Source organism: Chiloscyllium plagiosum, chromosome 11 (genome assembly GCF_004010195.1).
Source record: "Chiloscyllium plagiosum isolate BGI_BamShark_2017 chromosome 11, ASM401019v2, whole genome shotgun sequence".
Classification (NCBI taxonomy): Eukaryota; Metazoa; Chordata; class Chondrichthyes; order Orectolobiformes; family Hemiscylliidae; genus Chiloscyllium; species Chiloscyllium plagiosum.
In genome coordinates, this window is record NC_057720.1 from 36,247,664 (window position 1) to 36,272,964 (window position 25,301).

General features: G+C 39.1%; 1 protein-coding gene across 2 annotated transcripts in view; it reads left to right on the forward strand.

The window, feature by feature from the left end:
- LOC122554293 (ERI1 exoribonuclease 3-like) overlaps window positions 1–25,301 on the forward strand; it is a 376,858-nt gene that overhangs the window by 333,129 nt on the left and 18,428 nt on the right. The window contains exons 7-8 of one of the 2 annotated variants that reach the window (XM_043699082.1): window positions 1,558–1,619; window positions 9,218–9,250. In XM_043699082.1, coding sequence (XP_043555017.1) covers window positions 1,558–1,619; window positions 9,218–9,235 — 80 coding nt within the window. In that variant the 3' untranslated portion in view covers window positions 9,236–9,250. Of the gene's footprint in view, window positions 1–1,557; window positions 1,620–9,217; window positions 9,251–25,301 lie in introns of those variants that run through there. The other variant, XM_043699081.1, reaches the window with a different exon arrangement.

Sequence of the window (25,301 nt, forward strand, 5' to 3'; positions counted from 1 at the left end):
TGAAGAAGGGCTCATGCCTGAAACGTCGATTCTCCTGCTCCTTGGATGCTGCCTGACCTGCTGCGCTTTTCCAGCAACACATTTTCAGCTCTGATCTCCAGCATCTGCAGTCCTCACTTTTTCCTCCAGTGGTCCCCAGCATCACAGATGACAGTTTTCAATCAATTTAATTTACTCAATGTGATATCAAGAAATTGTTGGAAGCACTAAATACTGCAAAGGCTGTTGGTCCTGACAATATTCGCCAATAGTACTGAACACTTGTGCTCCATTACTTGCCGCTCCCCTAGCCAAGCTGTTCGTGTACAGCTACAACACTGACATCTACACGACAACATGGAAAACTGCTCAGGTATGTCCTGTACACAAAAAGCAGGGCAAATCTAACCCAGCCAGTTACCACCATATCAGTCTACTCTTGATCATCAATAAAGTGATGGAAGGTGTTATCAACAGTGCTACCAAGCAGAACCTGCTCAGCAACAGCCTGTTCAGTGACGCCCAGTTTGGATTTTGCCAGGGCCACTCAGCTCCTGACCTCATTACAAATTTGGTTCAAACATGGACAAAAGAGCTGATTTGCAGAGGTGAGGTGAGAGTGACAGCTCGTAACTTCAAGGGCACACTCAATCAAATGTGACATCAAGGAGTCCTAGCAAAACTGGAATCAGTGGGAATCATGCAAAAACTCTCTACTGGTTGCAGTTATACCAGGCACATAGGAAGATGATTATCATTGTTGAAGATCAGTCGTTCCAGCTCCAGGATATCTCTGCAGGAGTTACTCAGGTTGGTATCCTAGGCCCAATCATCTTTAGCTGCTTCACCAATGACTGTCCTCCCATCATAAGGTCAGAAGTGGGGCTATTCACTAATGATTGCACAATGTTCAGCACCATTCACAACTCCTCAGATACTGAAACAGCCCGTGTTCAAATGCAATAACATCTGGACAATATCCAGACTTGGGCTGACGATTGGCAAGTTATATTCATGGATTAGAGTGGTGCTGGAAAAGCACAGCAGTTCAGGCCATACCAGTGCCAGACAATGACCATCTCCAATAAGAGACAATCTAACCACCGCCCCTTGACATTCAGTGGTGTTAGCATTACTGAATCCCCCACTATTGACATCCTGTGGATTATCATTATCAAGAAACTCAACTTGACTCGCAATATAAATACAGGATCAGTTCAGAGGTGAGGAATACTGCAACAAACAACTCACCTCCTAACTCCCCAAAACATTTCCAGCATCTAGAGGAAGACAGAGTTATGCTTTAGAAGAAGAATATTCAGGAAGAGTCACATTGGACTTGCAACTTTAACTCTGTTTTTCTCTCCACAGATGCTGCCAGACCTGTTACGTTTCTCCAGTAATTTCTATTATTATGTCCATTTTATCAGGGTATTTAAGGCAGTAAATAGTACCTGAGTTAAACTCCTTGTCTTTGCCATTTAATCAAAACATTTGTTGTCTTGCTTTTCCAACAAACACAGGTTGCCAATGAACAATTAAATGATAACCAATCTGATTGTAACCTGTTTTGCTCAGATATGCCTGCAGGATACGAATCTGGCTACATATTACACAATTCTATTGGTGTTTCTTCGAAGGTTAGTGCCATTACCCACTTTAGAAAGCAATTCACAATTTCTTTAAACTAACTAGGCATCACCTTCAAACCACTTTGCGTGCATTTTATAGTTTGAATTGCAATTGAAGAGATTTTTATAACATAGGCTTTATTTGTGTTGAGGATTCCTTAGTACACTAAACACTCTTTTTATGTTTGTAAATTTATGAAAACCTGGGGCAAATTCTAGCCAAGCTATAATTGTATTATTAAATCAATGAAAACAGATTAAATTGAAAAATCAAAACAAGGCTATCATTGCCTTATTAATGTTAGTTTATATAATGGCATTTATAATTTGTATTTATTTTGTTAGATTAGCTTGGCGAAATGCGTTGTAGCCACTATTCTGATATTTCCAGTATTTCTTAGCAATTTTCTAAGTTTCCAAATTCAAGTTTATGCAATGAGTGCTTGAACAGCAACCAACTACAATTGTTTTGTAAGTGGCAATCCCTCATTATTTGGGTATGGAGGAGATTGTGGGAAAATGTGAACTTGCTAAGTTTAACAGGATGAAATGAAAAAGCATCACCGTATTTAACTGAAGAGAGGATATGGAAATCTGAGGTACAGAGTAATGCACTGGTACGTGAAGCACAAAACTTTAGCATGTAGGTACAGTAAGTGATTCGAAAAGCAAAAAGAATGTTGTTTATCGCAAGGGGAATGAAAATTAAAAGCAGGGACCTTTTGCTGCGGTTGAATATTGCATTGGAGAGACATCGAGAGTGCTTTATAAAGTATTCATCACCTTGTGCAGGCAAGAGGAGAATTGACAATTGGAAGTGGTGCAGAGAAGGTTCACTCCTAGGATGACACAATTATCTTGTGAAGAAAGGTTAGACATGTTGAGTCCGCATACTTTAGAGTTTAGAAGAATGAAACAGACTTGACAAGGACAGATGCTGAAAGGATGTTTCTCCATGGCGGTGCGACTAGATTGAAGGTTCACACAGTTTAAAAATAAGATGTCTCCCATTTAAGTTGGAGAGTCATGAATCTGTGGAACTCACTTCCAGGGAACTGGATCATTAACTATTTTTAAGGCAGGGATAGACAGATTATTGATAAACAAGGGATCAGAGGGTATTTGTGGTGTGCAAAAAAGTGGAAGTAGCCTCAATCAGATAAGCCTTCACATGCGCCTGCTCCTAATTTATCTGTCCACTACACTGATTAGCTCTATTCTCCAAGTCAAGGGTGGAACTAAATGGTCACTACTCATCTGAATTCAACATACTGAAGAAGCCCAAAACCATCCAGGACAAAACAATCTTTTGTTTGGTGGCCCTACACTAAACTCAGTATCTACCCTCATCTCTCCAAGATGGTTACAGTATTTCACCCTCTGCAAAATGCATTACAGCAACTCACTAAGCTTACTATGACAGTTTCTCATGATCTGTACCACTCAGAAGGACAAAAGTCATAGCAGAACCATCACTATTAAGTTTCCCCCCCAAGTCTGTCACAACACTGATTTGGACAGATAACTCCATATATTTGTTGACAGATAACTCCATACACTTATTGATGTTGGGTCAAGATATTGGATTTTCCAATTGAACACTGCCTTGTAGGTGCAATCAGCTCATGGTTGGGAATAGTGGAAGAAAGTGCATTCTGCGCTTAACCATACACCATGAACCTGGATGTTCTTCATGCCAGTGATAGGTGACAGAAATTCAAATTTCTTCAGTTTCACAGCAATTAGCTTCCGTCATGTATTTACCAGAAAAAAAAAATCTGAAGCCAGATTATGCCTTTGGATTCCTGAAGTTTTAAGTTTGTTACAGACTAAATGCTATAAAATGCTATGGTTAGTTTCTTGATGTTGAACAGAAAACATAGGTGTTAATAACTGGAACTATTAATGAAATTAGACTGGTTTTTGCAACATCGTAATTAACAGGAATGATCTTTTAACGAAGGTTTTCATTGAAATGCGTTGATACTGCAACAAATCCCTACTATTGGATGTTAAACATTAAATGTGGACTGACTGTCCTTTTATCTCCCTAACCCTATCCCACCCCACTCAAACCCTATTTCCCGCTTCCTTTATCTGGTTTACTGGTTTTGACAATTGCGGGCATGTTTTAATCAGGAAATTTAATTTAGCGCTAGCTCATTAAGTTGGGACGACCAATATCAAATTGCTTTAAGATGACATTTTGTCCTGATGAGGAAAGGAGAGAAAAGCAGCTTAGAGTGTTACATCGATGTTTTTATTGGAGTTCATAAAATAATTGGAAGAAATCATAAATGCTTTGGAAATTTTGAAGTACAAATTTAATTGAGCTGTTAATGTATGGAGAAGACTATATTTATGAATATACAGCTAAACCCATTCATAGAGTCATAGAGATGTACAGCAGGGAAAAAGACCCTTCAGTCCAATACGTCCATGCCGACCAGATATCCCAACCCAATCTAGTCCCACGTGCCAGCACCCGGCCCATATCCCTCCAAACCCTTCCTATTCATACACCCATTCAAATGCCTCTTAAATGTTGCAATTGTACCAGCCTCCACCACTTCCTCGAGCAGCTCATTCCATACACGTACCGCCCTCTGCGTGAAAAAGTTGCCCCTTAGGTCTCTTCTTTATCTTTCCCCTCTCACCCAAAACTTATGTCCTCTAGTTCTGGACTCCCCCCACCCCAGGGAAAAGACTTTGTCTATTTATCCTATCCATGCCCCTCATAATTTTATAAACCTCTATAAGGTCACTCTCAGCCTCCGACACTCCAGGGAAAACAGCCCCAGCCTATTCAGCCTCTCACTATAGCTCAAATCCTCCAACCCTGGCAACATCTTTGTAAATCTTTTCTGAACCCTTTCAAGTTTCACAACATCTTTCCGATAGGAAGGAGACCAGAATTGCATGCAATATTCCAACAGTGGCCTAACCAATGTCCTGTACAGCCGCAACATGACCTCCCAACTCCTATACTCAATACTCTGACCAATAAAGGAAAGCATACCAAACGCCTTCTTCACTATCCTATCTACCTGCGACTCCACTTTGAAGGAGCTATGAACCTGTACTGCAAGGTCTCTTTGTTCAGCAACACTTCCTATGACCTTACCCTTAAATCCTGCTAAGATTTGCTTTCCCAAAATGCAGCACCTCGCATTTATCTGAATTAAACTCCATTCCACTTCTCAGCCCATTGGTCCATTTGGTCAAGATCCTGTTGTAATCTGAGGTAACCCTCTTCGCTGTCCATACACCACCAATTTTGATGTCATCTGCAAACTTACTAATTGTACCTCTTATGCTCGCATCCAAGTCATTTATGTAAATGACAAAAAGTAGAGGACCCAGCACCGATCCTTGTGGCACTCCATTGGTCACAAGCCTCCAGTCTGAAAAACAACCCTCCACCACCACCCTCTATCTTCTACCTTTGAGCCAGTTCTGTATCCAAATGGCTAGTTCTCCCTGTATTCCTTGAGATCTAACCTTGCCAAACAGTCTTCCATGGGGAACCTTGTCGAACACCTTACTGAAGTCCATATAGATTACATCTATCGCTCTGCCCTCATCAATGCTCTTTGTTACTTCCTCAAAAAACTCAATCAAGTTTGTGAGACATGATTTCCCATACACAAAGCAATGTTGACTATCCCTAATCAGTCCTTGGCTTTCCAAATACATATACATCCTGTCCCTCAGGATTCCATCCAACAACTTGCCCACCACCAACATCAGGCTCACTGGCCTATAGTTCCCTGCCTTGTCCTTACCACCTTTCTTAAACAGTGGCACCACGTTAGCCAACCTCCAGTCTTCCGGCATCTCACCTGTGACTATTGATGATACAAATATCTCAGCAAGAGGCCCAGCAATCACTTCTCTAGCTTCCCACAGAGTTCTAGGGTATACCTGATCTGGGGATTTATCCACTTTTACCTGTTTCAAGATATTCAGCACTTCCTCCTCTGTAATATGGACATTTTGCAAGATGTCACCGTCTATTTCCCTACAGTCTATATCTTCCATATCCTTTTCCACAGTAAATACTGATGCAAAATATTCATTTGGTATCTCCCATTCAGTGTGTTCTTTTAAGAAGCAAGTCAAAAGGATAGGTTTACTCTATCACAGAATGGTCAAGAGACCCTGTCTACGTTATTAGATTAGATTAGATTAGATTGCTTACAGTGTGGAAACAGGCCCTTCGGCCCAACAAGTCCACACCGACCCGCCGAAGCGTATCCACCCAGACCCATTCCCCTACATTTACCGCTGCACCTAACACTAAGGGCAATTTAGCGTGGCCAATTCACCTAATCTGCACAATTTTTTTTGGACTGTGGGAGGAAACCGGAGCACCCGGAGGAAACCCACGCAGACATGGGGAGAATATGCAAACTCCACACAGTCAGTCGCCTGAGGTGGGAATTGAACCCGGGTCTCTGGCGCTGTGAGGCAGCAGTGCTAACCACTGTGCCACCGTGCCGCCCACCAGTTATCAGTGCTGACTGAATGAATGAGCAATTTACCTGTACTCTGGCTTTCTCCCAGTAACCCCGTACATTATTTCTTTTCAGGTAATAATCCAATTCCATCTTAACTGCCTCAATTGAACCTGCTGCCACTCTCAGGCAGTGTATTCCAGATCCCATTGGTGCGCTACATGAAAAGGCTTTTGCTCATGTCTGCATTGCTTCTTTTGATAATTCCCTTATATCTTTGCCCTCTTGTTCTGAATCCTTCTGCCAAAAAGTACAGCTTTTTCCTAAACTCTGTACAGACCCCTCATGATTTTATATAGTTCTAAAGTTATATAATTTGAATCTCTACTCAACCTTTTCTTCCCCGAGTTAATCAGTCCTACGTTCACCAATCTAACTATGTTCTGAGTTCCTCATGCCTGGACCCATGCACATTAACTCTCTCCCATGCCTTAAATTCTTCCTTAAAGTGTGCATACAATATTACAGTTGAGGCCAAACCAGTGTGATATACAAACGGTAAAATCCCTATAAGTTGGATCCCCGTGAATCTGTCACTGATTTGTGTTTAGAGCACCCTGCATAATGTGATTTGCCTACAAGTACAGTCAATTGTTAAAAAGAAGCAAAAAGAAAATACAGCAAAGTATTAATTATGTTCGAGCCTAATCATTTTAGAGTCAATCATTTCTTACTGCTGCCTTAACTGCTGCATCCTCAACGATTTCCACATGGAAGATGATGCCATGCCTTTATCTTGATTTTATCCAGCTATCCATCCCGGCGCATGAAATGCTTATGGCCCAGCCTTTTTATCAGGATGACTCCCCTTTCCTTCAGGATTGGACTGAGATGGAAATGTTTTCTGCTCGGGCTTAAACCATGTTAGCAATTCTTCTTCAGTGTCAGAATGGATAATCATTCTCATCCTCTTCCTTGGTAAAGAGAATGCCTGCTTGTCAAACTATTTCAAAATATTTGCTTGTATTTCAGAATGGTTCACAAACTCAGTGGTGGAATCACCCAGCTCTTTTTATATCCACTTTGTGCTGTGTGCCATGGTGTTCCATTTGTTGCATCAACTTCACTTTCTCCACTATCAAAAGCACTTCTAAATTTCTCACATATTTAGCTATACTTCCAGGCCTTGAGCATCCTTTCACAAGGACATCACAAATGGCAGCTTGCTCCAGAGTTCCATCGTCTCATTCTCCTGCATGGCTTGACTCCACTTTGACTAGTTGCCATAGTTATATGATAATCCGACACAAATTCAGCTTATCTGGAGTTGGCGGTGCAGAATTTTGGCGTTATCATCGATATATCATTATATTGGATTTGCTATTCTGGTGGAAAGGGCTGATGATTGTGTCATCCAAATTTGATTCATTATGTAACTTGCTTTTGTACTCTGTGTTCATATTATGAGAGCCAAGGATGCTCTATCCTGTATGATCTGTTCTCTCAACCTGCCACATACAATCACTTATGCATATATACACTCTGCTGCTGTACCTAACAAATTGCACCCTTTGTTGTACATTATCTCTCCAAGTCTACCTATCAAAAAAAATCATTTCACAATTATCTGCATTAAATTCTACTTGCTACTTGACTAGCCATTTCACCTACCTATCTATGTTCTTTTGAAACTCTGCACTATTCTCCTCAATATTGGCAAATCTTCTAAATTTCATATCGTCTGCACATTTTGAAATTGTACCCTGTACATCAAGATCTAGGTCATAAATATATATCAGAAAGAGCAAGGCAAGGTCTGTACTCCAGTCCTGGGGATCTCCACTAAACAAACTTTTCTGCAGTCAGAAAAACATCCATCAACTGCTACTTTCTGTTTTCTGTTATCAGTTAATCATATCTCTATGTCAGACTGTTCCTTTTCTCCCATATATTGCAACTTTGCTCACAAGTCTGTCATGCAGCACTTTATCAAATGGAACTCCATTTACACTGCTTGAACATCATTACCCTCATCAACCTTCCTCTGTTGCCTTATCTAAAAACACCAGCAAGTTAGATAAAATTAGTCCTTAACAAATCCATGCTAACCTTCATTAATTGACCAGCATTCACCCAAGTGACAGTTATGTTTTTTGTGAATTATTGTTTCTTGAAGTTTCTCCACCACTGAGGGGCTTGTAGTTTCTGGGCTTATATAACATTTGTAATTGGCCAGTGCCTTCACAATTTCCATTTTCACTTTGCTCAGTATCAATGGGCACAACTCATCTGATCTTAGTGTCTTATTAGCTTTAGCCACATAGCGTAACCAACCTCCTCCTCATCAATTTTATTTCCCTCAAGTATCTGAATTACCTCCAAGGCCTATGCAATGTCATCTTTCTTGTTAGAAACACACTAAGTATTAATTTTAACTATAGAGGAAACAATTTTGTAGTGGTAATTTCACTGGAGTGGTAATCAAGAAGACTAGTAAAATACTGCACAGAGGCAGGTAATCCGTCACCAAGTCACCCTGTATTTCCGTGAGCACAGTACACAGGCTGTGACCAGCCAGCTCAGAGTCAGTTGCTGAAATCAGAAGGTTCTCTGAATTTCCTGTTTTTGTTAAATCTGTTGTTCCCTCCACACTACCACCTGACAGCGGTAGTGCTTATTTTACCCCAGCACCCATGTCGTGTGTGTGCAAGTGTCAGACACAGTGAAAAACAACAAGTGTGCAAATTTTTATTTATTTTCCACCACCAGGAAGAGAGGAAACACCCGAGTGGCCAGTAACAAGCAGTGCCCTTCTCACTACTGCCTAACTGTGGTAGTGCTTATTTCTCCTCCGCACCCATGTTGTGTGTGTGTAGATGTGAGACACAAGGTGCACGAATCTTTATTCAATTTCTACCACCAGGAAGAAAAGAAAACACCCAAGTGGCCAGTGACAAGCAGTGCCCTTCACATCAAACAGTGAAGGGGAGGGTAGGGATTAAATCAAAATAGAGTTGGAGGTGGAAATAATGCACTCCACTCACTGCGGCGCCACCTCTCCCTGAACAACTCCAGGGTGTTGGTGGACACTGCGTGCGCCTTCTCCAGGGACACCCGGGCTAATCTCCCTTTTTTTTTCTCTTCCCTCAGAGCCAGCTCTCAGAGTGAGCAGAACCTCTGACACTCTTGTTTTTTTTTAACCCCCATACTACCGCCTAACCGTCTGATACCTCCAGAATTTACAGGATATGTGGACTTTGCAAAGAAGAACAGAGGAATAAAAACCTGCAAATGTGGCCTGAATACACAGACATCTGCTTGTATAGACCCCCTCACCTTATGCATGAACTGTGGTAGTTTCAGAAGCAGAGTTCCATGGTTGGCATAATCCTGGCATGAGGGGTACCATTGCAAGGATTAGCTATGAATGTCAAATCTAAATAGTTGCATAAGACAAAGCTATGAAAAGAAACATGAACATGTTTGATGGACATTCCTGGGAAGAAACATAAATAATTAATGTATTTTGTGTCTACTAGTAAGCATAAGAAAGCAGTATTAGCATTTGTGTTGTACTTTTCATAACCGTTAACATTGCAAAGTAGTTTATAGTCAATCAAATATTTTTGAAGTGTAGCTGTTGTAATTTTGGAAGTGCTGCAGACTGTTTGTACATAGTAAATAATGACAGATAATGTGTTTTTGTGATGTTAATTGGGGGGTGAATATTGTCCAGGACACAGAAAATAATTGCCTTTCTCTTCTTCAAAATACCAGCATGGGATCTTTTGTATCTACCCCATTCAAAAGATAACACCACAACAATGCAGCACTCCCTCTGGTCTGATCTGGACTTTCAGCCTTTTTATGTTCAAACCTGTGTTGGATTTTAATGTTATATTTCGCATTAGTTGCCTATGTGCAAATTTCTTTAGGTGAGAAAAACATAGAAAATCACTCTTAGGTTGACCCTATGCAAAATTTTCTAGGAAGTTCCAGGATTAATAGCTTTGAGATATTCTATTTAATTTGCTTTTCAGAAATATTTACATATTAGATGTTCATCTGAATTGAATTGCAGTTAACTCTCGAATGAAATATAGTTTCAATTATTTCTGTAATAAAGCATTGAAAAACATTGAATTGTTATTATATTAATAAATTTTGAAAGATTTAGCTTTCTTTTATGTAACATTTTCAAAATTTCCGAGTGACTTGTATACTTACAGAAATGTTGCTTCTAATTGTTGGATTTTGGCATCTTGATTGGGCATTGTGTCTTCAATAGGCCTCTGAGGGTTAACCTGTCTGTGGCGCTAGATAAACTACTACTGTAGGCCAATCTTTAGCAGAATTTATTAGCCCATCACACAGTCTTAGCTCCATTATGTTACACAGCCTGTTATCTGCCTCCCCTGACTGCCAATAATTTATCTAGACGTTGTTATATAGACTTGTATTTATCTATATAGTCTATAACAGAATTAGCTCGAATGAAGATAGAAGCACGTTACAGGAATGAAGTAATACAAATCAAATCTTCTGTCAGTAGATGTGTGTCCTGTCGGGTCTAGGGGATTGGACTTGCCAGTTTTAGTAACAGATGATCTCTCCCCTGACCCTTGATGGCTGCAGGGCGTTCTGCTGATGGAGTATTCTGGGAGGTAATGGTGGATATGAGCCCATCATTCGACTGGACCAAGCATTTGGGAAGACTGTTCAAAATCATCCTGAGCGGCTGAGGACGTCACCTTGTCCAGGAGCTATAACTTACTGAAATTACTTATTCTCCCAGGTGGCTTTAGTCACTCCAGCATAATACTGTCACATTCAAAACTTAACTAACCTTATCGCTCATTGGGATTTTGTTTAAGGCTTTGGAGCTTTATTTGAGCATTTTATGTTTAACCTACATTTCTGTGGTTTTGAAGTGAGAAAAAATATTAAAGTTACACGCTACTTTATCAAGGTATTGAAGTTATAATCCAAAAAGTGCAGAAAATAAATTTTCTGCAAAATATTTATCTTATAAATGCCATTTCATCATTGACATTTTATTTTATAGCATCTTTTAAAAATTGTTTTAGATAATAGAACATTTATCATAGAAAGATTAATTTGCATTTATGAAATCACATGTCTACAGTTAGCCTCTATGATGCATTCATATTTCCGACTGGAGACTTTATTTGTTTTTTAAGAGATAAACACAAAACCAACAATGATCTCTAAATGGAGTCATTCCATAAAGACTTCATTTGAGTCTCAGTGAAAAGGATCATATATAACAAATGAATATTGCAGATAAGTACTTAGCTAAGGCAGTATTTTTCCCATTTACTGCCACCACTTTGCTCATTTTACTTCAATAGATTTTTACCTACTTTGATCGTTGTCTTCTGTTATATTAAATTCTGTGCAGAAATGAAGGTATATTGATATACTGTTTCTAATGTTAATGTTGAGTGTTAATGATGGAATCAGAAAAAGTTATTATTTTATCATTTGAATTCACAAAATAAAGAACAAAGGGAGAATCTCGTGCTCAAAGTTGAATTTATAAATAATTTTTAATTAAGTGACTTTGAAATGAGTAGATTGCATGGAGTATTTCTTAAGAATAACAAGAATGCTGAAAATCTGAAATAAATGCAGGAAATCTTGAAAAAACGCAAAAGCCAGGTAGTATCTATGGAGTTAACATTTTAGATCAAGGACGTTTTATTAGAACTGACAAAAGTTAGAGATATAATAGGTGCCAAGGCCTTAAACACTCCTTCCAGGTGAAGCAATGATGCACTTTAGTATACTGTATTCACTGGATCACAATGTGGTCTCCTCAACATTGGAGGTATGCCACACAGTCTGGGCGACCGCTTCGCATAACACCTATATTCAGTCCACAATTGTGACCCCAAGCTTCTAGTGGCCTCTCATTGTAATTTTCCATCTTGCTTCATGCTGACATCGCTGTCCTTGGCCTACTGCATTGAAATTTGTTGCCGTAGCATTGTGAATTAGACGACCTGTTGGTGTGGCATATTGATTTTCTAATACACCATGTGCATGGAATGAATGGTGGACAGTGGGGATGGAGATTACTACATCGCACTTTTTAAAAGTGAATTAATAAAAAGAAATTGGTTTACATCAACAACTCAGTCCTGTTCAGATTTTGATTTCAAACCAAGCAAAAGCAATTGAGGGTAGTAAAGGGTCTGAATGAAGAGTTTTAACTGTAATTCGGCTACTGATGTGATGATGTTGACCAGTTCCCCTGCCCAGTATCTGTTGTGCTTTTGTGATGGTTCACTATTACTGTGACTATAGTTGTTGCAGTATAATCAGTTTGGAGTACAATCTTGATGATTTTAAATACTTTTTACTTGAACTCCAATACTTGTAGATTATGAATATTTTGGAAGTCAAATTCAATATAATGTAATTTTGTCAGTATAAATATTTGCACAGATATAAAGCAAATCTGCAAAGTATTGATCAATAACTGTTTAATTTCACATATAATTAAATGGGAAATGAGCAACCTTACCTGAAAGCCAAAGAACAATTGAAAACTAAATTGCAGTCTGATGATAGATAAGTTGAAGACATATATGGATCATAGCAGAGATGTAAACTTTGATCAGGAATACATTTAGCTAAATGTTCAGATGCTATGCTGGTAAATTACAATAGCTTGTACAATTTTCTACTAGGTACTTGAAAAGAAACAAAACCAAAACCAAACTACTGTTCATTTCAGGTCATTCATAGATCCTTGAAAGTAGAGTCGCAGGTAGATAGGATAATGAAGAAAGCATTTGGCATGCTTTCCTTTATTGGTCAGAGTATTGAGTCTAGGAGTTGGGAGGTCATGTTGCGGCTGTACAAGATGTCGGTTGGGCCACTTTTGGAATATTGCGCACAATTCTGGTCTCCTTCCAATCAGAAGGATATTGTGAAACTTGAAAGGGTTCAGAAAAGATTTACAAGGATGTTGCCAGGGTTGGAGGAGTTGAGCTATAGGGAGAAGCTGAATAAGTTGGGGCTGTTTTCCCTGGAGCATTGGAGGCTGAGGGGTGACTGTATAGAGGTTTATAAAATCATGAGGGGCATGGATAGGGTAAATAGACAAAGTCTTTTCCCTGGGGTAGGGGAGTCCAGAACTAGAGGACGTAGGTTTAGGGTGAGAGGGGAAAGACATAAAAGAGACCTAAGGGGCAACTTTTTCATGCAGAGGGTGGTACGTGCATGGAATGAGCTGCCAGAGGAGCTGGTGGAGGCTGGTGCAATTGCAACATTTGAAAGGCATCTGGATGGGTATATGAATAGGGAGGGCTCAGAGGGATATATGCCAAATGCTGGCAAATGGGATTAGATTAGGTTAGGATATCTGGTCGGTATGAACAAGTTGAATTGAAGGGTCTGTTTCCGTGCTGTACATCTCTGTGACTCTATCTACTTCGTAACCATCTGGAGTCATTGTTTCAGAGGTAACAGGGTGCTTAAATGCATTTCTATTTGAAAATTCACTAAAACAAAAAGTGATGAATAAACTCAACAGATCTGGCAGCATATGTGGAAAGAGAAACAGTTAATGTTCCCAGTTCCATGTGACTCTTCTTTGGAAAATGTTTCTAGTCTATATGGCTCAGTATTGCACAATGTGTTACATTCCCCAGTTAGCAACTCAAAAAGATACAAAGCTTGTGTGCATTTAAAAATTAGCCATATGCGAGAAGCTTTCTTTGCCTTGAAGGGTGAACATATTAATTATCCAGGGTGTTAGGTGGGATTCCAGTGGGTGTGTAGATGACTACTAAAGCTGTACAGCGCTCATTGGGTCCTGCTGCAAATAGAGTCAGGACACCGCTTTGGATGAGCTGTTGGCTCTGTTTTTCTTCCCCTGATGTATTCTGTCTGACATTTGATATGTGCTCGCTTTCAGAGGGGTCTACTGTTTTATATTTGGTTGTGCCAAGTGCAGTGATCCTGGTGAGCTTCTCCCAGAGCTTGAAATCAACATCAGATCCTCTAAGTGAAGCTTTCAGCATGTCCTTTAATTTTGATATGCAGACTTACTCCTCTATTCCAAACTGATGTTCGAAGTGTGTTGAAGAGTGAGTGAGTAGACAGTGTAAATGGCATGCAGGGTTAGTGGTGTCAGGGATTGGGCTGGGTAAGAGCAAGTGAGGGAAGATCTTGGAGGAAATAATGAGAGCAATCGAGCAAAGACCTCTGTAGGAGGTAGTTACAACAGCTGAGATCATGTGTAGATTCTGGAAACGTCCCATAGCATTACAAAGTTTCCAATGTATGCCTTTATTTAAAAAGGCAAGAAACCATAAATCTGTAACTGTAGATCATTTAGTTTAGCATCTATTATTGGGAAAATGTTAGAGTTAATGTAAAGAATGTAATGTCAGAGAATTTAGAAATGCAAAACATGATCAAAAATAGTCAACATGGCTTCACAAAGGGAAAATCATGTCTGTCAAATTTACTAGAATTCTTTGAGAAGATGACAAGCAGGGGAGATAAAGCGAAAATTGTGGATGTAATATATTTCTATTTTCAGAAAGCATTTGATAAGGCATCACTCATTAGGGTACTTAGTAAGAAAAGAGCTCATGGTGTTAGAGGTAGCATATTCACATAGGTTGAGGATTGACTAGCTAATACAAGACAGAGGGTTAGGGTGTAAGGGGCATTTTAAGGCTGCCAGCCTATAACTAGTGAAGCACCACAGGGATCAGTGCTGAGGCCATATGGGGGATGCAAGTACAGTTACAAGATTTAAAAAATATTTGGATAAGTACATGAATAGGGAACGTTTGGAGAGATATGGCCCAAATGCAGGCAAATGAGTCTACTTAAGTTTGGGAATGTGGTTGGTATGGACTAGTTGGACTGAAGGGTCTGTTTCCATGCTATGTGAATCGATGACTTAGATGAGCGAAGTGAATGAACCAGTTTGCAGACGAGATGGGAAGGCAAGTGATAAGATGAAACAGTCTGCAAAGGGATGGAGACAGGTTAAGCAAATGGACAAAAACTTGGCAGACAGAACATAATGTGAGAAAATGTGAGTTTATGTACTTTGAAAGCATAGAGGAAATGTGTATTATTTAAATGGAGAAAGACTACAGAAAGCTACTTTCAGAAAGAACCCCAGAGGAATTTGGTGTTCTGTGTGTATAAATCACAAAAAAGCAAGCACACAAATTCATCAGGGAATAGAAAAGGCAAATAGACTGTTAGTCTTTATTTCAAAGGGAATGGATTATAAAAATAGGAAGTTCTTGCTAAAACTTTACAAGACACTAGTCACAACTGAAATGTTGTGGACAGTTTTGGGCCCCTATCAAAAGAAAAATACACTGGAATTAGAGATAATCCAGAGAAGGTTCACTTGGCTCATCCTGGGTGTGGGGAGACTGTTAATGGGTAGAGGATGAATAGGTTGGTCTGTACTCATTGAAGTTTAGAGAATAAGAGATGACCTTATTCAAACATGCAAGATTCTTATGAAACTTGACAGGGTAGACATGGAAAGGTTGATTCATCTTGTGGAAGAGTCTGGGACCAGAGGGCATAATCTCAGAACAAGGTATTGCACATTTAAGACAGAGGTGAGGATGAATTTCTTCACTGGACTATAATGAATCGGTGGAATTCTTTACTACACAGTGCTGTAAAGGCTGTATTATTATTCATAATCAAGACTGAGATAGACAGCTTTTTAATCAGTAAGGGAATCAAGTGTTATCAGGGAAAAGGCAGGGAAGTGGAGTTGCAGATTAGTCATGATCTCATTGATTGGCACGGCAGACTTGATAGGCTGATTGCTTCTATATTTTAAGATCGTATGGTAAGATATCAGAAAAAAGCTTATGTTGGAGAAAATTATTTACTTTCTTCCTACACTGGTGGGCATTTCTCCAGACCAGAGATTGTGCTGACCAGGATGGCAACTTCATCACTTCCTCTGCTGGTTCTCAAGGAAGAGGGCATCCTACATCTGCATAGCTACCTCCACCAGGACCTCAAGGTCCCAGCCCATAAAGCAGGACCCTAAATTCCCTTTCTCTGCCATATCTAGGACAAATGTCAGAAACTGTACAGGACAGCTGTGGACTACGACCTCTTTAATGATCGATTCTAACACTTTCATAGGTACTTTGTTCCGGAAAACTGTACCTTGTACTTTTCAGACACGATTTCACACCCTTGCTCTACCCTCTATGTTCTTAGCTCTTACACTTTGTGCTCAGCCATGTTTCTGTTATACAAGTGAATGTGATGTAGCACTGCCTGGTTATAGCAGATACATCAGCACTGCATGACTAGCACATTGTGACCAGCCATAACATTATTGCTATTAATACCATTTGACTGAATAATGTCTTGTGGAATTAACATGGTGTATTTTAAAATGGTGTATTCGTCTGTGAAAGAATTCTTGTCAGTACGAAACTGTACCAACACTGGCTACATTACAACCCTTCATACTAGTAGCAGCAACTTGCTAAGTTTACCTGACAAATGATCAAAGAATTTGGTAATTCCTAAAGTATAAATCGTTAATGATGTGGTCATATCATTATAATATATAATCATATAAATTATTTTGTAACACTATTGGTGTGATATCAAAGTTATTCTATTGAAATATAATATTTTTAAAAGCTTATGAAACTCCCAGGGTCTGACTGACATTAAAATATGACACTGACATTCAGAGATTGGAGGGCATAAGTAAATACATGGACTTAGTATGACATTCACAGACTTCTCGTTTCTCCCTATTTGCAAGTTTTATAGAGAAGTATAACTAGGTGCTGCTAGCTTGCACTACTCTCAAAATCATACTGGCACAAAACTAATAGATCCAATATAAATGTACCATTAGTGTCCAGCCAGAGATAGTTTCTAAAGGTTAGCTCATACTAAAAGCTATTAATGGTCACAAGGGAAATTAATTTGTTGACATGAGTTTGCAACTGTAATTTGACTGTAATAGCAGTCCCATGAAGCCCAAATTAAACATGTGAGAATGAATTTTTTTATTACCTGGTACCATAAGAGACACTCATTTGGTGGTATGAGATAGCCTGCACTTGAAGGACACCTTGTGACATACTACATCAAACCAGACCCCTACTTGAGCCAGTAATGGTTAGTACTAGATACAGTACTTACGATAATCTTTTACAATATTATCATTACTAAGCTGTCACTGTTATGTAAGGTTTAATATTTTTATGATGAGCCACAGAGGTATATTTTACTACAAGGCATAATTTCAAATCTTGCGCTGATTGGTAACAGTGTCAAGATATGCATGACTGGAAAAAAAACTCGGCAGAATTTTTTCTAAAATTGCTAAAGATCTCAAAAGAATTATGCCAATATATAAAATAAATGTATACTCTTGCCGTCCCCTCTGTTATTCTCATCATGTACAACTGTCACAGCCAAGACAGTCCAAACAGTAAGCTAACCCCAGAATAGTAATGATGTTGATACTAATGATTTCCAGAACAGACATAAAACAGTTTCTGACCAAGCCTGTAATAGCTCCCATATCTGCGGTGCACAAGCTTCTCAGAGTACTTCAACACAATGACTTAATCCATTCTTTTCCATAGTGCATCTTACCCTGCAGCAGAGGCTTCCTATTTGTCTTGCTTCTGCTATCATTTCTTCTGTTCCTACTAGACTTCCAATGGAGATGCAAATTGGGTCATTAAATTTTATTTTTCCAGCAAATGACAACTATTTCCCTCTGTCTTCCTGACCTTAAACCATTTTTGTTTGATCTTCTTGCGAGTCAGGAAACTTAAATGCACATTTTCCAAAGTCGAGGATCCCATTGTGAAGACCACAGGAAAATTGAATTTCCTCTCTCACAGACATTTTTTGTGCTAGTACTGGTTTTAGAGTCCTTAAAAAAAAATACACACACCTCTGTAGACAGTTTGTGTGCACCAGGAAAGCTTCCTGAGGAGTTTTGAATATTCTGAAATGTAGCTGTATAATGTTTTGACACCTTCAACATCATTATTAGATGCTAAGTGGTAATGCAGATATATTTTTAATGTACTGATTCATCATGAGGATCTTGTGTAAATAATTGTCATGTATTATTTTTTCCATTGAACAAAGTTCTATTAAGCATTAAACATGTAAAAGGAAATCCTCATCAGTCTCTAATGTCATATTTTCTGCTATGATTGAAATTGAATGATATGTCTAATTGTTTAAAAAACAACACACACACATACTGCAGTCCTGTGTGAGACGACAAAAATCTTGAACAAAGTCAAATATGAGTTGGTTGTGCATTTCAGATGGCATTGCTGAGATTGTGTGCAACTCTCAATTCTGCCAATAACATACTGCTTCCACTCGCGTATTTATAGTCTAGCGTAAAAGCTTCTCTAGTAAGGCACCTCATTTTTGTTTTGAAGTATTTCTGGTACTGCTTCTGGATTGTTCTCCTGAACCCCTCATTAAACAAGATTTGATCCCTTGATTTGATGAGAATGGTAGATTGAGAAATATTCTGAATCATGATATTATAGATTTGATGGATTACAATTTTGCTTGTTCCACAGCACCATGCCTGAGTTGCTAGAACTGATCTGAATGTATTTGACTAACCTTTTGATTGAGAGTTGTGGGATACTTTTACATATGAAGAGCTGACTCTAAAACTGTCATAAAGAGATGCTTCTATGTGTTAATTCATAATAAAATATCTTCAGTTACACTAATAGCAGTCTTTGAAAAATTAATGTTGCTTATACAGATTTAATGTGCAAGCATAATGAGTACAGAATACTTCCCATTGCAGACTTCAAAGCATTTTTCAACAGAATGCAGCAGTATTGTACTCCTTTACTCCTGATGATGCTTCCCATGGTGATAATAAACAGCATGTTACAATAACAGGTTTTCCTTCCAGCATGATGTGGTTTTGCCATTAGAGAATCATTCAGAGCTGTCCATTTTACAATAATGTCATTAAATCAGTCTTTTTTTAAACAATAACAGTTGCTGGAGTTTTGTGAACATTTTAATTACTGACACAGAGCTGTGACAATTTGTACAGTTGACATGTCAGAAAGAAAAGTCTGTCTTTTCATAAAGGCATGTAACTCTTTACCTTTTTCCATTAGTTTCTTTTTCCTGTTCTCAAGTCATTTCACCGGAGAAAGTGATGACTGCAGATGCTGGAGATCAGAGCTGAAAATGTGTTGCTGGAAAAGCGCAGCAGGTCAGGCAGCATCCAAGGAGCAGGAGAATCGACGTTTTGGGTTTTCCTGAAGAAGGACTCATGCCCGAAACGTCGATTCTCCTGCTCCTTGGATGCTGCCTGACCTGCTGCGCTTTTCCAGCAACACATTTTCAGCTTAAGTCATTTCATCCTCATGCAGCTGCAGGTATAAGCTATTCATAGGTCTTATGGCACTGCAACTTTGAGTGTTTACCTTGTCAGGGCTTGACCTTTCTCTCCACATCCTAGCCCCAGACAGATCCAGCTAAGTGGGGATATGTTCCTTTTTGGTACTGCAGTGTGTCGTATTCCTGCACTGTTAATTTGTGCATTTTCAAAAGCTGCTTTGATTTCTTAGTTTAGAATCCAAGCCTCTTCTCAAAAAGAAAGCAAAGAGAAAAATCATAAAAACAGTTGAATGAACTACAACAATTCAAGAAAGTGGTGAGTTATCACCTTCTCAACAATGATTAGGATGATAAATGCTACCCTTGCTCGTGACACTTAGATGCCAACTTAGATGTGACCATGCCTTCCTGTGACGAGTTGCACAGTTTTGCTGGGCTGAGCTCATAGATGGTTGGCTGTTTTGTACCTATGCAAACAGTCCTGTTTCTTATCCATTTCTGAAGAAATGTTAACTCTGTTTTTATCCATCCAAGATGTTGCCTGACCTGAGTATTTCTAGCATTTTCTGCTTACATTTCTATTCCTCGTGCTGGGCGGTGTTTAGAATGTAATTAAACATGTAAAAGGAAATCCTCATCAGTCTCTAATGTCATATTTTCTGCTATGGTTGAAATTGAATGATATGTCCAATTGTTTAAAAAACAGCACACACACATACTGCAGTCGTGTGTGAGACGACAAAAATCCCAAACCAAGTCAAACATGAGTTGATTGTGCATTTCAGATGGCATTGCTGAGATTTGTGTGCGACTCTCAATTCTGCCAATAACATACTGCTTCCACTAGCGTATTTATAGTCTAGCGTAAAAGCTTCACTAGTAAGGCACCTCATTTTTGTTTTGAAGTATTTCTGGTACTGCTTCTGGATTGTTCTCCTGAACCCCTCATTAAGCAAGATTTGATCCCTTTGTTTGATGGGAATAGTAGATTGAGAAATATTCTGAATCATGATAACTAGCAGAATCATGTGATCTAGCTGTAATGGTCACTGAGAAGAGAGAAATTGCCGGCACAAGGATCCCATTTCCGTGAAAATTGTTATACCATCAGATTGGTGCTTCCTGCCCAGTTATTTTGGTTTTGAGGTTTGGTTATGACCCAGACAAGAGTATCTTATTTTTAAATTGAGAGTCTGTGAGACCCATTACATGTTTATCTGTGGTTTTATTTAATAATCTTTACAATGAAATTGACAGAGGTGATTTTATAATGTTGTTAGATGTCTTGCCAAACAACAAAGTAAGAATTCTGTAAATAGTTGGCAACTGCTACTTAACAATCACCTGTTAACCAGTGTGTAATCATTGCAAGTTTATAAAGTGATAATTTTCCATGGTTACTTTAACATGCACAGTAAATATTCTGGGGTAGAGTTTCACCTTTGGATGCAAGCTGTGATCCAAAAAAAAATTGCGCCTGTTTTGAAAAGAGATTTGGGCTGAACTTACTTGTATACCATTAAATGCGAAAGCTTCATGAACTGACATGATTGGAAAACATTTCTAAGTATCTTTAAAAGTATGTTTTATTTAGAAAGATCACTTCATTAAGAAGATTAATATATTAAAGATCAACAAGTTAGTGATATTTGCTTTGTACAACTGAAAATCAATTTATCACAAAAACACAAATAATCAGTGTTACCTGTGATTAGCCAATTATAAATGATTGAAAATTACTTGGAAAAATATACAGAACATGACAGGTAAGTTGAGATTTTACAACACCCCTATTGTCTTTATTCTCTAGTGAACTACCTTACTTTTTTAGAACCTCAAAGACCTGCAAAAAAGTACTAATAACAGAAATGTCCAATGGTGATGTATTTATTCTGGGACATGGGTTGTTTTGTAGGTGGCACAATAGCTTTAAACTAGCAGAGAAGATTTTGGAAACTAAATTCATGTTGCACAGAATTTGCACTCACAATTCTGTGATCTTTTACACACAGGTTACACCAGTTTTCAACAATTTATGCTGAAATAAACAACTGAATTGAAGGGAAACTCTAATCCATTAAATGTTCAGCTTTCAGAAGGCAGGGAATTTTTCCCCACTTGCTGCCCTTCTCTTCATTGTTCATGTGATTGAAGCAATGAATGTTTTGAAGTTTACTCTTTTATTTTCACTTTTAGAATTTGAATCTCTCTATGCAATAATTAATTATGCTATTGCGGAATTACGAATTACAATGAGACATAATCCTCATTATATCCTGTTAGTCTGTTGTTTTATAGATAATAAGGTTTCCGTTTAGTGGTATAATTATAGGCTTCCCCACTGGTGATAGTACATTTCATATACTAAACGACTATAATTCTTGGTCAGTGCAGGAACAAGTATGTGATGAAAAAGTCTATCTCAGACAGTAATGTTTTATTGTACTAAATCTACGGCTATCAATTTAGGGTCGAGTTTAAAATTGCTTCAGTAAAGAATTTACTTGTTGACATTGGGGATATTTCCATTTACAAATACCAAGAAGTACAAGGGGACAAAGGAAAAATATGGGTTGCTCTCGGCATCAGAATTTGAATAACAAGCACTCCATTGTGTGTCTTGGAACAGGAAAGTGCTTGAGTGAGTTTCTGGTGTATTTACATCACCCATCAAACAACAGTTTCCTGCCAAAAATCTTAAAATGTCTAGAGGTTGAACATGCTCATTTTCCAAACTATGTACTGCTCAAAATAAATTGAAGGATGCAGTGTTTCCTAAGGACAGGAATAATTTGCCATTTAATATAGTATGTATTGTTCTGCTGCCAAGATGCAGCTATGCGTAACCACTTGAAAAGCAGACCTGAGTATTATAGACATGCACATTTTTGGATAATTTAAAGGCTTTGACATCCTAAGATCAATCAGAGGCCAATTATTTCCATAGATTGTTACATAGAAAAGCTGAATCTTAATTGCCCATGGGAGGTTGATTCAAGTGTACACTGGGAATTAAATTTCCGAATAGTGACATCAAGTCGGAATTCTGACATCACCCCATCCAGCTCCGCACTTCACCTGTGTGGGTGTGCAGGTGATTGGAAACTACCTTAAAGCTGTCGTGCAAGTAATTATCATATGCACATAGGTCACTAATTGCTGTTCAAGTCTACCTTTCTGGCTGTAACAATGAGTGCATCTATTTCCCAAATGTCAGCAACTTACTAGTGTTAACCAGGCAAATATACAATAGGAGGCAGGGCTGCTTGTTCAAAATCTTCAGTTTCAGTGAACAATAGTCAGGTGAGTGCTTGCTTCTCACATTACTTCTTGTAAAAGAGTGTTTTCACTGCTTTTGTTGGCTGATTCCAACTTCTTGGAAATCAGATCTTACTCTTCATTCCCCATATTGTCAGCCTTTGCTGTGCCACAGGAATAGATTATACAGCCCTACTTTGCACTTCAGTTGAGGAAGAGGAGCACTAGCAGAAAGTTCAGCAGCAGTATCAGCTGGCATCTTTTCAGTCACATGCCACTCCACAAAAGCTGAGAGGTTAAACACAGAGATTTAGCTCCAAAGAGACGTGACATGTAATGCAGCATCTCTCCGCAGAAAATCAGGTTTGCATCTAAACAGCAGTGCCTTGTACGACTAGTAACTGGTCAGTAACCCCCACCTGGTTCTCTGTCGCTTGTGGAAGTTGTATGCTGTCTTCTTATTAAAATCATGAAAGGAGAGAGCTATGAGTGCTATAAATGACTTATGTGAAAAGGAGGGAAGGGCGGGACTTCTAGAGGTTAAAAATCACACAACACCAGGTTATAGTCCAACAGATTTATTTGGAAGCACTAGCTATCAGAACACTACATCTTCATCAGGTGGTTGTGAATCAGGACCATAAGACACAGAATTTATAGCAAAAGATTACCGTGATACAATGATACATTGAACAAATCTAGATTGTTCAGTCTTTCATCTTTTAGAATGAATTTGTTGATTTTGGTTCTTTAATATGTAAATCCCAGAACTTCTTTTAAGTCACGTTCTCAGGATAATTTAAGGTTTTATAACAAAAGGTGACATCTCAGCTCAGACATTGACTTAAAGGTGTGAGCCAGACCAATCTTGAGTCAGACTAGTTCTATTTCCAAAGTGGAATTTACAATTATTACATGGATTCACTGCCTGCATTGACTGCTTGCAGGTTCTGCACTTTTTTCGCAAAATAGAATGTATCTGAAAATATAATTCGCAAATACAAATTCACGCCATAGACTTAAGTGAGTGTGTGCGCGTGCAGGAGAGAGACAGAGTGAGTGTGTGCGAGTATGTGCGTACATGAGAGAGTGTGTGTTTGTGTGTGTGAGTGTGTGTGATGGGGCATAAGCCTGTGAGAGGGTGCGTGCATGGGTGCGAGTGTGGGAGGTGTATGTGTTGTGTATGAGAGAGCATGTGTATGAGAGAGGGTCTGTATGACTGCATGAGTATTTAAGAGTGTGTGTGTGTAAAAGCTAGTGCTTCCAAATAAACCTTTTGGATTATAACCTAGTGTTATGTGATTTTTAACTTTGCCCACCCCAGTCCAACACCAGCTCCTCCAAATCACATCTTCTAGAGGTTGACTGTGAGGCACTGCCTGCCTGCTTGTTTTGAGAGGCAGTTTCTTCCTCCCATCTTTCTGAAAGGTCACCTCACAGCAGGGCTTCAAAGTAATTTCTGTAAATGATTTTGATGAAAAAACAAAGGTATTGTAGCTAAATGTTCTGATCTTCTGATAAAGGTAGGTTGCAACATGAGTTGTGAAGAGGACATAAGAAGCCTACGAAAGGATATAGAAATTTGATTTGATTTATTGTATTCACTTGTCTCTAAGTACAGTGAAAAGCTTTGTCTTGCGAGCAGTACAGGCAGATCGTGGCATACAAGTCATAGGGTGCTTAGACAGAGCGAGGCACACAGGTTACACTGCACAGGAGGTGCACAAATCAGCACTATTGGAAGTTAGAGAGCCCATTCATCAGCCTAATAACAGCAGGAAAGAAACTGTTCTTGAACCTGATGGTGCATGCGTTCAAGCCTCTGAATCTCCTGCCTGACAGAAGAGGTTGTAGGAGAGCATTATCGGGTTGGGAGGGGTCTTTGATGATATTGGTAGCCTTTCTGTGGTAATGAGAAGCGTTAAGTGGAGTTCATGGAAAGGAGGTTAGCTTCCATGATGGAGAAAGTGACGGCTGCAGATGCTGGAGATCAGAGCTGAAAATGTGTTGCTGGAAAAGCGCAGCAGGTCAGGCAGCATCCAAGGAACAGGAGAATCGACGTTTCGGGCATAAGCCCTTCTTCAGGAAAGGGCTGACCTGACCTGCTGCGCTTTTCCAGCAACACATTTTCAGCTAGCTTCCATGACGGTCTGGGCTGTGCTCACAACCTTTTGTAGTTTCTTACGATCCTGGGCAGAGCAGTTGCCAAACCAGACCGTTCTGCACGTACATAGTATGCTTTTATGCTGCATCTGTAGAGGTTGGTGAGGGTCCTTATGGACAAGCTGAGTTTCCTAAGCTTCCTGAGGAAAAAGATGTTGTTGTACCTTTCTGACCATTGCATCTATGTGAGAGGTTAAATGTGTGAGTAAGGATTTAGCAAATATAGTACAATGTGGACAAATGTGAAATTAGGAGAAAGTGAGGACTGCAGATGCTGGAGATCAAAGCTGAAAAATGTGTTGCTGGAAAAGCGCAGCAGGTCAGGCAGCATCCAAGGAGCAGGAGAATCGACGTTTCGGGCATAAGCCCTTCTTCAGGAATGAGGAAGGTGTGCCAAGCAGGC